The 14,935-nt window shown below is 31.3% G+C and overlaps 1 protein-coding gene and 1 long non-coding RNA gene across 5 annotated transcripts; one reads left to right on the top strand and one right to left on the bottom strand.

Moving 5' to 3' along the window:
* Nucleotides 1–644: 644 nt before the first annotated feature.
* On the bottom strand, nt 645–6,993 carry LOC107899605 (uncharacterized). Of its 4 annotated transcripts, XM_016825371.2 has the most exons (10): nt 6,399–6,978; nt 3,980–4,057; nt 3,741–3,866; nt 3,390–3,581; nt 3,018–3,153; nt 2,661–2,823; nt 2,225–2,353; nt 1,700–1,894; nt 1,225–1,347; nt 645–1,153 (listed from the first exon to the last, which is right to left on the bottom strand). In XM_016825371.2, exons 1-10 carry the CDS (start codon nt 6,610–6,612, stop codon nt 1,028–1,030), a joined length of 1,482 nt encoding a protein of 493 aa, XP_016680860.1. In that variant the 5' UTR covers nt 6,613–6,978; the 3' UTR covers nt 645–1,027. The 4 variants fall into 4 exon arrangements, with proteins under 4 accessions (XP_016680860.1, XP_016680859.1, XP_040946707.1 ...); XM_016825370.2 differs by having other exon boundaries at nt 3,390–3,866; nt 6,399–6,993; XM_041090774.1 differs by having other exon boundaries at nt 915–1,153; nt 1,225–1,309; nt 3,390–3,866; nt 6,399–6,956.
* A 5,914-nt stretch (nt 6,994–12,907) lies between these two features.
* Nucleotides 12,908–14,733, top strand: LOC121215910 (uncharacterized). The gene is made up of 2 exons (XR_005911898.1): nt 12,908–13,910; nt 14,010–14,733. It is a non-coding gene; the product is annotated as an uncharacterized lncRNA (long non-coding RNA).
* The last annotated feature ends 202 nt before the right edge of the window (nt 14,734–14,935 follow it).

Raw genomic sequence — 14,935 nt, 5'->3', positions numbered from 1 at the left:
AAAATAAAAAATATAGACTAATTGTAAAATTTAACCTAAAATTTTCATTTGAAATGATGATTAAACATGCCTAGTCATTTTACCGTTACACCATTAACGAATGACTAAAATGTTACAATGCGATATCGTAAGTGACTAAAACATAACATTTCAAACATAAGTGATTAAAATATAACCTGAGGCAAACAAAAATAACTATTTTGATAATTTACCCTTTTGTTAGTTAATTGCACCAAACATCCCCAAATTATAGCTCTTATTTTAAATTGATCTTCAAACTTTAAAACATTCTAATTATATTTCGATGTTATATTAATAAAAAATTATTAACAATTAAATTGGATGTCAAATATTATGTGATGATTTTAAAGAGAAAGTTTTAATGGTGATGATCAAATTAACGGTTTCAATAATGAAAAGACTTGATCAATATAATATCGATAGTTTAAAAATAATTAAAACATTTTGAAGTTTGAAAACCAATTTAAAATGAGTTTCAGAATTTGAGAATGTTTGAACATGTATAATGCAGTTAACTTTTTTTTTTTCTAAAATGCTGCTGTATTTTTTTTTCTTAAAAGAAAATGGAAATTTTCCACAGTTGGTTTTTCTAAGGAAAGGAGAGAATTAAAAAAGAGAGGAAGTTTGTTTCTACAATATGAATTTTCTTTAAAGATTCCTCATAGCCATTACAAGGCTATATAATATTCTGTCATATAGTAATGCTGAATCAGCAAATACTATATGCCAAATACGGAGCTGGCCTAACCAGTTATTTGTTCATATCTGATCACAATTATTGCGATCCTAGCAGACGAATTTCGATAATAAAAAAAAAACCAGTTGAATTACATTTGTTAAACACACTTGAGAACCAGCAGCCATGGATGTGAGGCTCTAAAGGTTAGGGAGATAAGCAGATGAAGAGGTCTACTCGTCTCCTGGTCGAGGCGAATGAGCTTGGAAATTCGAGTACCAACGAAGAAAGCGCACAATCCTTTTCTTATTAAACAATAGCTATAAACATTTAAGTTTCAGCACTTGTGTCTGAGGGCTCTTGATTTAGACTGAGTTGGTGATAGTTCATATAGTCGATGCCGCTTAACCGTACACAACATAAGATCTGCTCGGGCAACTCTTCAGGTTTATTACCCTGTTTGTAAGTAAATGAAATTAGCATCCTTTAAAAATCTGACAACCTTGGGAGGAGGGAGCGAAATTTACCTGAATTGTGAGGCCAACGTCTAAGATGCAGAACTTTAACCTATCTAGGAATGCATCGAAACCTTTCCTGGAGATGTAACTGAATCTGTGCATATCGATATCAATCTCGAAATAATTTTCTCCCTATGAAATTTCATTGAAGTGACTTGTGAGCCTCAGAAAGAAATCATAATGAAACAATGTTTCTTTACAATTCCTTTGCTACTTGTCATTCGATATTTTCAGAAGCTATAGGGAAACAATGGTCTTGATCGATGTTAATGGGGATTCCAAACAACATCAACCGCATATCACACACAACCCAGAAATACAAACCAAATTTCTTATTGCAGCTTGAGCTGTAATGTTCACAAAATCACATGTAGGAAATTGCGTTTATGAATGAAGTACTATTAGGTGCATCCTAAATTCATTCAACATATATATATCAAAATGATGCTACATGCATTCATAAGAAAATAAAGGAGAGACTTACTGAGTAGAATTCATGCTGTGGACGTGAAAGAACAGGCTTTTCATTATATGCCTGCATAAGCTTCCTCTCTGCTGCACTCATGTGAAGATCTTCCACATTTGCAACACGGCCTAATATTTTCAATCTTTCTCGAAATGGGACATTTGTATCTACAGGAAATCCTTTAACCTTTTCAACTCCATCATCAATTATTCTCTGTTTTAATGAAAACAAAATAGATTCAATAAAGTTAACTTGGTTGTAGATCAGGTAATGAAGTGGTAATGAATGCATGAAGAACAAAATTCATATATATATGCATGAACAAGTAAGACAAACGCTTCATATATATATGCATGTTGGGAAAAAAATTCATAAAAACTAAAACCTTATGGCATGACAAGTAAGAGAGTTATCAAAACATTATGAGTGGAGATAACTATTGTAATAGAATTTATGTTGTAGTAGCATAATTAATTAGGTAAATGTTTGTTTACAAATTAAAAGGAATATAGTACATTTAAAATTTAGCAGTATCCACCTTACCCTGATGTTTTCTTGAAAGTGAGGTGGAAGCACCTTCAAGTAACTGTCGGAAAGCTTAAAGTACAGAACAAAATTCATCCCTTCCCCATCAATTTCACTATGAAAAAGTGCAGGAGGATACAAGGGAATCTGCATAGAATTCAAGGTTAGCATTAAACTCGACAGAAAAAGAAATGTTTTACAGTTAAAAGTTCTCCTCATGTGGCATGCGGCAAAATGTAGCACAGTTTTGGAATAAGGTAGAAGTGGAAACAAAAATTTCAGGAAGCCACAAGAACCAAGATGATTTTGTACTGAGCTGGCAGTCATTAGTTGCAGTAAGAAGTGAGTAAGAAGGCATAAGACAACATTATGTGGTACTTCCATCCCAAGGAAAGTAGAACAAGATGTAGTAAAAACTTATCCACTCAGAAAGGCAGCTGTACAAGAGAGATACCTGAACATTTACAACAAGGATAGATGGTAGTTTCCCTGAATGGCCAACAACAGGTAGTTCAACAAATCTAGCTATGTGATCTATTTTTCGTGGAGATAAGAATACATCAACGCCAAAAGGATAATATGCAGCATGGTTATGTGCAAAATCCTTCTTCTTATCCCTGCCATTAATAGATAGTTACCTGGTTAAGTAAGAAAGAGTCGTAGTAAAACAAGATCCAACCATGTGAAGTCTAAATCTAAAAACTTCTAGAAGTCTCATGCATACTATTGCTTCATAAAAATCAATAAAATTCCATAAAAACAATTATTTGCATAAATATTAAAGTACAGAACCAAGGAAAGTTTTACATACCTAAAATAATTTTCTGATCGAACCTTGAAAGTACCTGGCTCAATATGAGACCAACAATCAAACATTCTCTTTTCTGTAGGGCAAAATGGTACTTGAGACCCTGCTTTTGGTCTCTGAAGAAGCCTCTTCGACGAAACTGAGTTAAGAAAGAAAAATAATAAAATTTTAAAAAAATCCACCAGTCCTATTTATTGGGAAACATTGCTGCTTTCTGAGAAAGCACCAACTTTAACGGAAGAGAAAATCTAATCAGAGGAGACTCATCATCAAAACTCATCCCAGATTCATGGAAAATCATTTCACATGGATCCAGCGGGCTCTTGATAAGACAGTTCAACTAATTTCCATTCAATGGATAACATAGATACTCACATAGGGCAGCATTGGGATGCCCTTCTTTCCATTTAAATGGAAGTTTTAAGGCATTCTTTTTCCTTGCACTTGGTGGGCTAGAGCTGAGCGATCTTCTCTTTTCAACAGATGAAACAGTAGATGCAAGACAAGGTAGACAATTGCTTGGAAGAATGCCACAGTTATCCAACAATCCGACCTCCTTCCCGGGACCTTCACCAGCAGAGGAGGCAATATCATCAAGAAAAACAGGTTGCTTTACTTCATTTGAAGCCCCATCATACTTTAATTGGGGATTAACATCCTTTGAACATAAGATTTGACTATTTGAAATTCTAGCAGCCTCACTAGCAGAGTTGCGTGCAGAATTACCAGTTGACAGACCCCCTGGTTTCTGCATCTGGTCAACTAAAGAAGAATGTTCTCCATAATTAGCATCTCTTAGAGATGAAATATTGGATGAAGCTACACCTTCAAGACCATTTAAAGACAACGTATCTGCAGATATGGATGTGTATGTAGTCAGTGGTGACTATTTCATATGATCTTTGAGAAAAAGAGAGAGTGAGTTTAAATAAGAAATTTCTAAGAAATATCCCTAAATAACATACCCTCCTGAACACTTTCAAACTCCTCTTCGCAGTCGGAGTCAAATACTGAAACTGGATCAAACCACAACTCTTGGCTTCCTGCCAAGGTGGCATCATCAAAACATTAGCTCTTCTGCTATAACTAAAATAAAACCTGTTCTAACTGAAATGCTATAATAGCCATATTATCACATAACTTGAAACTTCAGCTATTCTGCTATAAGCCTGTAACTAAATAAAACTGTTTCAGCTGCAATTCAGTAAAGTTGCCCATATTTAAACATGACATAGTGAACAAGTAAAATAATAATAACAGTGATAATTATTGTCCCAATATATAAAAAACAGGGTCATAATCCTATCATGATCCCATCAAAATTGGGTCCAGGAGGGATGTTCTAGAGCACTCTTTTAGCTCCCATGTTCCAAATAGCAAATGCCAAATATAAAAAAACAAGAACCTGGAGAAAGAAATTGTAAATAGATTGTTTGTCAGTTATATAATCAAACAGAAGAAGAGCACTAATATTAGGAAATAAATTATAAAAAGAAAACCAGCTGGGAGAAAATGATAAATCACAGAAAGTAAACAATGAACCACTATAATAAATTTATTGACCAAAGGAAACATTCTTTTAAATTTTAACTAATTTAACAACTAATACACAGACACCCAGATTTTATTTTAATACATATAACAATAAGAAAAATAAGCAAATATGATCAACATCACTGTTTTTAGAACTGGACCGGACCGGCAGTTGGACCAGGAACCTGTCAGGGTACCGGTCCAAAGAGAGGGATTGAACTGGTTGACCTGCGAACCAGCAGTTGAACCGGTTTTCTCTATTTTTTATTTAATGGATTTTTTAATAATTTATTTGATCAAACTGGACAAACCAGTCGGCTTGGGAACCAGTGGCCTGACTAGTTCAACCACCAATCTGGTTTTGAAAACCTTGATCAACATTCATTACACTTGAACATGTAGGATCTCAAATTTAGAAAATAAAGATATAACATAAAGATAAAGCAGGCACCAAAAACTGTAAATTCTATATGCATAACCATATATCAAATTCCAGAGAACAGAAGTCCAGTAACATATTGGGGGGCACATATGATAGATTTTTTTAGACAATCCCAATGTGGATGATACAGCATACCATAAGAGCAACAATGGAATAATACAGAAACTGGATTGAAGTAAAGCAATGAAGAAAAGAAGATGAAAGACGGGAAGGAAAATGGCCTTGAATCTTTAAATTGTCTTCTTTATTCCATGGTTAACAATTCCCACCTTAAAGTTTCTCTCTCTTCAAGTGATGTATAGAAAACTATGCATTAAGCTTCAAACACTGATATTTAAATCTTAACTCGCATAATAAAATCCATAAAACCCATGCTGATAACTAAACAAGTCAATATAAAATACAAACAGTACCACTAATTGTCTTGATAAGCCTATAGTTTATCCAAAGGCTTGTGGTTTACCCCTCCTTTGAGAGAAATTCTTTTATCAAATCTTCATACCAACTTTGTCCGTAGAATAAAACTGATCAAGACTAGCTGAATGCTTATAAAGATTAAAATAATAATCATAGAAACAACCATCTCAAACTTGAGACCAACAATGAGAACACTGCAGCAGCTAGCTCCAACTCAAATCAAACCCCAACCAGCTCAAATGCATCTACTACATCTTTAATTCCAATTTGCTAAAACTTAATAGAGGTAAATTAACATCTTTAATGAGTCAAACTTCATGATGGTAATCCTTTTTTTGGACGAAAACGTGATGGTGATCCTTGGTAGTAAGGGAAAGGTATCTCCTTTGCAGCCTGAAGGTTACTTGTTCGACAGCAGGAAAAGCCTCTTTGCATAATGCATGGGAAGGCTGCGCATGATAAACTACACTACCCCAACCCTTGCTTTTGCAAGGAGGAATGTGCACCGAGGAGCACCCTTTAGTGGATTAAACTACGTACTCTAGAGTTAAGAATTCTAGTTCTGCTTTTCTATGGGAACTTTTTACACCGTGTTGCACTGGCACATAGGGGGAATTAAGTTTCACAAGAATCCTACTTTTGAATTTTGATTATGGTCAAAATTCCCCTATATCAATCTATATTCCCTCTGATTATCAACAAACACGAAGAGGAACAACCAGTATCAAAATCCCAATGTTGGGATTTCTCGAACTATGAAAAAGAAAAATAGATACCAATTGATCATCTAAAGACTAGGTCTCCACAAATACATAATTCACAACAAAAATTTCACCTTTTCAAAAAAGAAATAGCAGTTATCACAAAGTCTTTCAACCCATATAATACAGAAATGCATTTCCTGATATAACGTAACACCAAAACCCATCAAAAGAAAAAAAAAAAAAAGACCAAGTTTTGATGTGTGTGAGAGAGAGAGAGAGAGGAGAAACCTTGAAAAGCTGGGTTGGTGAAGGAAGAGCGACGATCGACATTATCAGAGGAACCCTCGGAAAGACGAGAAGGCGCCCTTTTCTTAAAGGTTTTCCTTCTTTTACGACTCTTCTTCTTAGAAGACCTCGACCTTTGGCCAACACAGCCTTCAGGTCTAGACACACAAGAACCCATCTCTATTGATCCTTCGTTTCTAAGCAGAGATCTATTCATCACCTCCCCTATGATATCACCATCTCCAGAAAATGGCAAAGGGAATCCCCCACACAAACATATAGCGACACAGAGAGAGAGAGTGAGAGGGAGAGAGAGAGAGACGGCGGAGTCTTTTAAGAGAGAGAAAAAGGAATTAAACAAACAGGAACAGCACCATCAATATCATTAACAACGGCGAAGAAAAACTACCATTTTTATTTATTAACGATATATTCATTGTTGAATTAATTGTTAATTGTCTATATCTTGTGGAGATATTATCCACTGGATTACAATTTACAACATACCACTTTAAGGGTGAAGATAAAAATAATAATAATAAGGAAAAAAAAACACTTCTTTTATTGATGAATGTGAAGAAATTGTATAATTTAATGTAATGGTTGCTGAAAAAGAGAGAAGAAAAAGGTAACGTGGTTTTCAGTTTTCCTAAAAAAATTTAAATTATTTATAGTTAATTGCACATGACATCCCTACACTATGATTCTCATTTTAAATTAGTCCTAAACTTCAGAATGTTTCAATTACATCCTCAAACTATCGATGTTATATCAATCTGGTCCTTCTATTATTAAAAATTTTAATTTAATTGTTAAATGACATGCCAAATCTTATGTGGTATATTTAAATTAAAATTTTTAAAGAAGAGTAAAATGTTACGCATAATTTTTAAAAGTTAAAACTAAAAAAAAAAGACATGAATCATAAAGCTTTTGTAAAAGTTTTGAAAACCTCAAAAAAATACATATTTCTTTTAATTTTTCATTTTAAACTATGTCACATAATATCTTATGTCTTATTTAAGAGTTAAATTAATGGTTTTAGTAATCGAAATACCTTATTGATATAACCTTGATAGTTTGAGGATGTAATTAGAATAAATGTTATAGCTTAGGGATTTATATTGGAATGTATTGAATTTTAAAATGAAAATAATAGTTGAATGAATTTTTCAATATTTTTTTAAATGGAGTAAATAGTTGAATAATTTATATAACAGAGTCTATGTCCAGAATTCGTGGTTGTCCCTCTTAATAATATGTCTTACCACTGCACCTAATCACTTGTTGGTAAAATTGATTACGTTTATCCCTATTGGAATTGCTTAGAAGTTTGATTTAATTTGTATGTTCATCTTCGATCAACATTGGGCTTCTGATGCAAATTACTTAAACAATAATAACAATTTAAAGGTTTATATGAAATTATAATTGTAATACTAATTCGAAAAATAGTATAAAATAAAATTGAAAATTAATAACAAGCAATCATAAAGTGAAACTTTTATATTAGGCGATGATAGGGGGTGAGTTTATAATGAATTCAACATAATATGTATTATAAACGAAATAAAATGTATGATGAAGAATCATGAGTATTATAATTTATCTCGTCATTATTTAAAATGTTCTTTCATCACTTTATGGTGCCATTCTTATTTGATTATGTCTTGAAAATTTCTCTTCATTATTTTCGAGACACTTCAAACTTATTAATGGTAATAATCTTCATTCGTTGAATGTTATTTATAATGATAAATCTCAATTTTAATTAGTATAATAAAATATTATTAATAATTAATATATTCAATTGTGCAGTTCAAACCAATAAAAATTTTATTATACAAAAAAAATTATTGATATGCTTTTATCTATTAATTTTTATAGAAGATTTTATCTATTAGTATAATATAGTTTCAAAACATTAAAAACTTTATTATTGGGAAAAAAAGCTTATTTATTTAATGTCAGTTTAGTAACTAAATGAACATTAAAGGATAATTTTGTCAATTCAAAATTTTTTTCAACTCGTACTTTTATATATCATAGATATAGATTATAGATAGATTATTGTGTGTTTTTATTATTTTTAAAATTAAAACGAACACTTACAAAATACTAACCTCAAAATAATTTCTTTTTCACTTTGACATTTAGAGTACTACAAAATGCGGAGAATTAATTATTAGGCTTGCTCCGATAAATATATTGAGAAGTAAAAAAATAATTTCATTTTTCAATTATTTTCCTATTTTCTAAAAATTTCACCTATGTAATGAATCAACATGTGAATTCTAGATATAATGTAATATTTTACTTAAAAAACTAGTACATTGTTTTAGGCATAATATTTTTAAAGAATAATAATAGGTGTCCTAATTAATAAAAATTACATTTTTACTCATTTAGTTATGATTTTTTTATCACTCAATTATGAAAAGTTATAAAATGGTCATTGAACCATTCAATTTTGACTTTTTTGGTCACTCAACTGTCTTGAGTTTCTGAATATTTTCATTTTTTACATTAGTCAATTGATGACAAAAAAAAAAAGAAATAATTAGGTGACTATTTTATAAGAGAATCAAAAAAGAAAAAAAATCCATAGTTGAGTGAAATCTATTTCTTAAATTAGTAATTTTTTTTATTTGCATTAATAGTATCCAAAATTAAAAATGTTTTTTTCGTGGGATTTCATTTTCAATATTAATAGTAACTTATGGGAGACATTTTAAAATATGTAAAGAGAAAGAAAAGGAAGTTGTGGGGTTAGTAGCCGCAGCTTGGGTAGCGCTAATCATAAGCCATCTCTTTCTCTCATCTGCTTTTGTATTTTTGGAGTTAGGGCCCACCATGATAACACGTGCCATTTTCTGATTAGGCAAACGTGTGGGGAAAAAGTCTGGCACACCAAAGCCTGGGTTCTGCTGGACTATTTATTTCGCTCCTTGTCGGCAATGTCTATTTTTAGTATTTTATACTAAAATTATATTTTATAAGCAGATCCTAATATATTTTACAATAGGGTAAACAACACTTTTAGTCACTAATTTATGAATGAGTTTATGTATTGGTCACTTAACTAAAAAAATTACAATTTGGTCATTAAATTATTCGAAAGTTTTCATTTAAGTCAAAAATTTTTATTTAAGTCATTGGGTTATTAAGTATTTTTTAAAAAAGTTCCGTCAATGAGCTCTAAGCAAGACCGAAGAAAAAAATTGTTTGAATTTTGATTCGCATATTCGTGACGTCTATGGTTATTTCATGAAAGAATAACTGAACTTTAGATGAGAAGGAAAAAGAGAGTTTTCAATTGGTGCAGGCAGTGCGAACAAAGAAAACCATATAACATCACTTTTATCAGTCTAGTGACTTAAATGAAAACTTTTATATAGTTCAATGATCAAATTATAACTTTTTTTAATTCAATAACTAAACAAAAATTTACCCATAATTTAGTGACTAATGATATAGTTTACACTTTACAATATTAACTTAAAATAATTAATAAAATATAAGATAAAGCGACATCAACTAATATGGGCTATAACTTTTTTATTCAATTGCACCATAAATTAAGAAAAATAGCAGTATGGTGAGGTTGGATGATTGATGCCTCTTTTCGCACTGATAAGGACCCTCCATTTGATAAATATATTGTATTAGGTTAAATTTTGTAGGATAAATTATATAAATGTTACTTTAATTTTTTTATATATTTAAAATTTAATTTTCGTATTTTTATTTTAAAAATTTTAGTTATTTTTTAAAATTTTAAAAACTAAGGTTTAAATATTAACACTAGTTCAATTTGAGTAAACATATAATTAGATCGGTCAATTAAATTAAATTGAAACAATTTATTTAAAAATAAAACTTTTTATTAAATCAAATGACATATGATTGTGCAATCAATTATGATTATAGTCCATCTACTATGTTTAAATTTCGTGTTTTCATTTTAATCGGATTAGTTAAGAATGTCAATTATTTAGAATAACTAAAGCTATTGTAGAAGTAGGGACCAAATTATGTCAAATTAAAATATAAAGACTAGATTCTAAATGTGAGCATAGTAGATAGTTCGAAATTACAAATTTACAAGTATCTTATAATGATTAAAAAGATGAGCCGTGTCATGAGTTAATTCAAATAATTAGTACCCTAAATAATTTCGGTAGGTGACATGGTTTTAATAGAAACCACTTATTCCAACTCATAATATTAAACTAAATTTTTATGTTGAAATAGTTTTTTTTAAATTCATGTAAAAAATTTAATCAAATTAGTTAACATCGTTAATTATTTGGACTAACTAATAACATTATAAAATATAGGGATCAAATTATGTATAAAGATTAAATCTTAATTTTAGACATAGTAGAGGAACCAGAATGAGATTCCACCATTTTCCTAAAATATATAAAAATAAAACGGTATTGACAAAAAAAATGAGGTGAGAATTTTAATCGAAATAAAATATTTAAGGGTTAACTACATTTGCGATCGCCTAACCATTACTAAGTATCTTTTTTTATTACTCAATTATGAAAAATTATAAAATGGTCATCTAAGTGTTTGAGGTTTTTTTTTGGTCATCAACCGTTAAACAATTGATGGAAAGATGACTTGAAAACTTTTAAAATTTGCATAATAGTAAATTTAACCCTAAACATTATACATTATGTCAATTTAGTATTGATTCTAAAAAAAATTAACCCTCAACGTTTACACATTGTGTAATTTGATCCCTTTTTTTTCAATTTTGCTTTCTTTTTTGACCATTTCACCTAAAAATATAATAACTAAATTTGGTTAGAAATATATCAAAATGGAAACACCCAAAAATCCAAGATAATGATTTTCATCTTTTTCTCATTATATTTAATTTAATCCAAAATGTCACAAGTAAAAGTACAACTGGGAAAAAAAAAGAGATCAAATTATAGAATGTGTAAATGTTTAGGGTTAAATTTTTTAAATAAAAGCTAAATTGACATAATTTATAAATGTTGAGCGTCAAAGTTATTGTTATGCCAATTTCAAAAGTTGCCAAGTTATCTTTTCGTTAATAATTCAACGACTGATAACTAAAAAAGAAAAATTCAAATAGTTGGGTGACCAAAAAAGAAAAAAGTCAAATAGTTGTGTGATCATTTTATAATTTCTCATAGTTAGGTGATCAAAAAAGAAACTTCCTAATAGTTTAATGATTACTAGTGTAGTTTACCTAATATTTACACTAACTAATGTCATTATAAAAATTGAAGTACCAAATAACATCAAATTTGAATGTAATATAAAGACCAAAATTAAAATTTAATTATTAATATATAATCTTAAAAGAAAGTATTCCTTTCATTTATAGTTGATAGGTATTCTTACACAATCATAATATGTTTTAGAATATTTATTCAATGAATTAATTATTAAAAACTAAATTATTTAGATAAATATATAAAAATTATAAAAATAATTCAAAAAATCTAAAAAAAATCCCAACATCACCTTTAGGCATGGGTCAAAATATTGCCAAAATAAATGAAACCAAAAATTACAGATTTACAGCATGTAAGAGTTGGTAATGTTGATGCGGGTGTGAGTGAGTCTCACCGCCGCCCTTATTTTTCGTGCGCTCATTTGCTATAAATTTTAATTTAATAAAATAATATTAACTTGAGAGGGAAGACGGAGAGCGATGGAGAGTTGTCTTCTCATGTCAAGACATACACCATTCACTTGTCTTAATTGATTTTTTTTTTAATTTATTTTTCCAGAATTTTAACGCTAAAATTGAGATCGGATTTGGTCAAAAGTCAACATCTTAAGCTTTTTAATATTTTATTTGTTAAAAGAAGGACTTTATTGCTTGTTGAAAAATATTTTCTTACATTTTAGAAGGAATTGGATTTGAATATATTAGATTATTACACACTTTTGATCTAGCTGAAAAAGATTTATTTATTAAAATTATAAAAACTAAATGTATGTTTTGAGTGTGATTTATATGGTCACATGAGAGATATTTGCTCAAAAACGGGTGGTGGCAAAAGGTCGGATAGTGATGATCTAACTGGCCAGACAATGAAAGAAACGAATGAGAATTGACAGTCGGCTTCGGCTGTTTCTCGAAATTCACGTCGACCATCTCAGAAGCTAATTGGAAAGAATCAGGGTTCAATCTTAAAGAATACATGATCAAGATTTGACTTAATTGTTGACTTAAATGATCAAATTTCTTTTCAGCCTGGTCTTGGGTTGGGCTCCACAAAGGAAACAGGGAAAAATGTTCAAGCGATAGTTGAAGGATCCTCTAATGGGTTGAAGCTAATGGCTTCCAAATCCAAAGGTAAAAAGGTTAATGGTATTTGACTAGCCTCTAAAGGGATTGGTAACCAAAGTGGGCGAGTTTCGAAAGGGATAGTTATTAGAGAACTGTCACAGCAGGTTGCTAACCTTATAACTAAAACTACTAAGAAGTAGAACTTTGTTGAGGCTCACAGGCCCGTTCGACTTGATCCAAAATTCCACTCAATGGCCATTATCGATGAAAACTGTAATCCCAATATGTTGGGAGATGACGATGATTCTATTGTTGTTTATGATTTTGGTCTTGTTGAGGGTGGCTCATCTAAGTCAATTCTGTTAGATAAATTTGAGACGCGGTTGGATGATGGTCGGAGGGATTATCCACCACCAGAAAATCATGACTATAATTTTGGGGAACCTATGGTGCGAGTTGTAGATGTGGCTCATTCTATTATGGTTGTGATTGAATCGACTATGGATGGTGCAGATGTTCAAGTTACAGATGGCATGAAGATGGGTGACTTGCCTGTTAGAAGCAACCAATAGCCTATTTATGGATTGGTTAGTTTTTCTCATATTGCTTTGTTATTTTTGAATGGGTGTCTCTTTGTTTAGAATTGTAGGGCTATAGGAGCCATCGATTTCATCGGTTTCATCGGTTCATAAATGAGTATAACTAGGAGTTTGATTTTGACATTTTCGCTTTACTTAAAACACGAGTTAGTGGTATGGTGGTAGATTTATCTATCTCTCGTCTTGGTTTTCAGTTTTCGCATAGGGTTGAATCGAGAGGTTTTACTGGTGGTATTTGGGTTCTATGGACAAATGCGGTGGTCATTGAGGTTCTGGTTAATCACTTTCAATATGTTCACTTAGGAGTCTGAGTTAAGTCCATTGGTTTTTTTTTGCTCGTTGTTGTGTATGATAGCCCACAACTAAAGCTCTATAACAGTTATACAAGCTTGCGGATTGTGCTGATAAGCCTTGTTGGTTGGTGACTGGAATGTGATCTATTTGTTAATGAGTATAAGGGGTCTCGGGTGTCTTATTCGAGATGGTGCTCTTTCTTTGATGAATTTTTATTTCGAAATAATCTGATGGATATGGGCTTTACAAGACCAAGGTTTACGTGGAATAGGGGTGATGTTTTTTAGCATCTAGATATGGCTATTTGTAATCTTCAACGGTGCAATGTTTCCTAAGGTATAAGGTTCAAAATTTTCATTGACTTAAATATGATTATCGACTTATGTTAATAAGGTTGGATAATGCAGCAATGAATTTTTTTGCTTTGTCGTTCAGATTTCGTGTGGCTTGGTTCAGTGATGGGAACGTTTAAGGATATGGTCAAGGCTAATTGGCAATCAACGAAGGATATTTCTACTACCATTGATAATTTTGCTAGGGCGGCTCAAGTCTGGAATCAAGATGTCTTTGGTAACTTGAGAGTTTGTAAGAGGAGGGTGATTGCAATAATTTGAGGTGTGCAGCATGTTATTGATAATAGGTTAACTAAGAATTCGAGAAAACTTGAATGAAAGCTTGGTGTAGAGTTGGAGAAGATTATGGACTTGAATGAGCTCATGTGGCAGAAACAGTAGATGATCGATTAGTTGGTGAATGGTGATAAGAATACTAAGTTTTACCATCACAAAGTCATGAACAGGTACCGCCTTACCTATATCAATGGGCTTAAATTGAAGACTGGGATGTGATGGTGTTATGAGCTCACCCTTAAATGGGCTGCGATCAATTACTTCTTGTGTATTTACTCTATTGATGAAGTAGCCCTTGTTTGTTTTCCAGATTTAGGCTTTTTTTGGAGACTTAGATCAATTATCTACTAATATGACAAGCATGGAGATTAAGGTAGCTTTAGATACTATATCTCATTTGAAGGTGCTTGGCATAGATAGTCTTCACACTAAGTTTTTTCAAAGTTAATAGAATATAGTTGGAGAGTCTATTTGTAAATTGGTTAAGGATGCTTTTGGTGGTAAATCGATTGACCTGGTTATTTCCAAAACTCTTCTTGTGCTTATCCCAAAGGTGCCTTTATAACACCCCTAACCTGTGTCCGTCGTTGGAACAGGGTTACAGAGCATTACCAAAATATACAGATTAAATACAGACATTTCATATTATTTAACATTCATGTCAAAAATTATTCATAAAGTCCCTTATATAAGCTCACGAGGCTTAAAACATACCTTAGAAACAAGTCAGGA

Source organism: Gossypium hirsutum, chromosome D04 (assembly GCF_007990345.1).
Source record: "Gossypium hirsutum isolate 1008001.06 chromosome D04, Gossypium_hirsutum_v2.1, whole genome shotgun sequence".
Classification (NCBI taxonomy): Eukaryota; Viridiplantae; Streptophyta; class Magnoliopsida; order Malvales; family Malvaceae; genus Gossypium; species Gossypium hirsutum.
The sequence above is the reverse complement of the archived record's forward strand: the minus strand, read 5'-3'. Positions and strand labels throughout refer to the sequence as shown.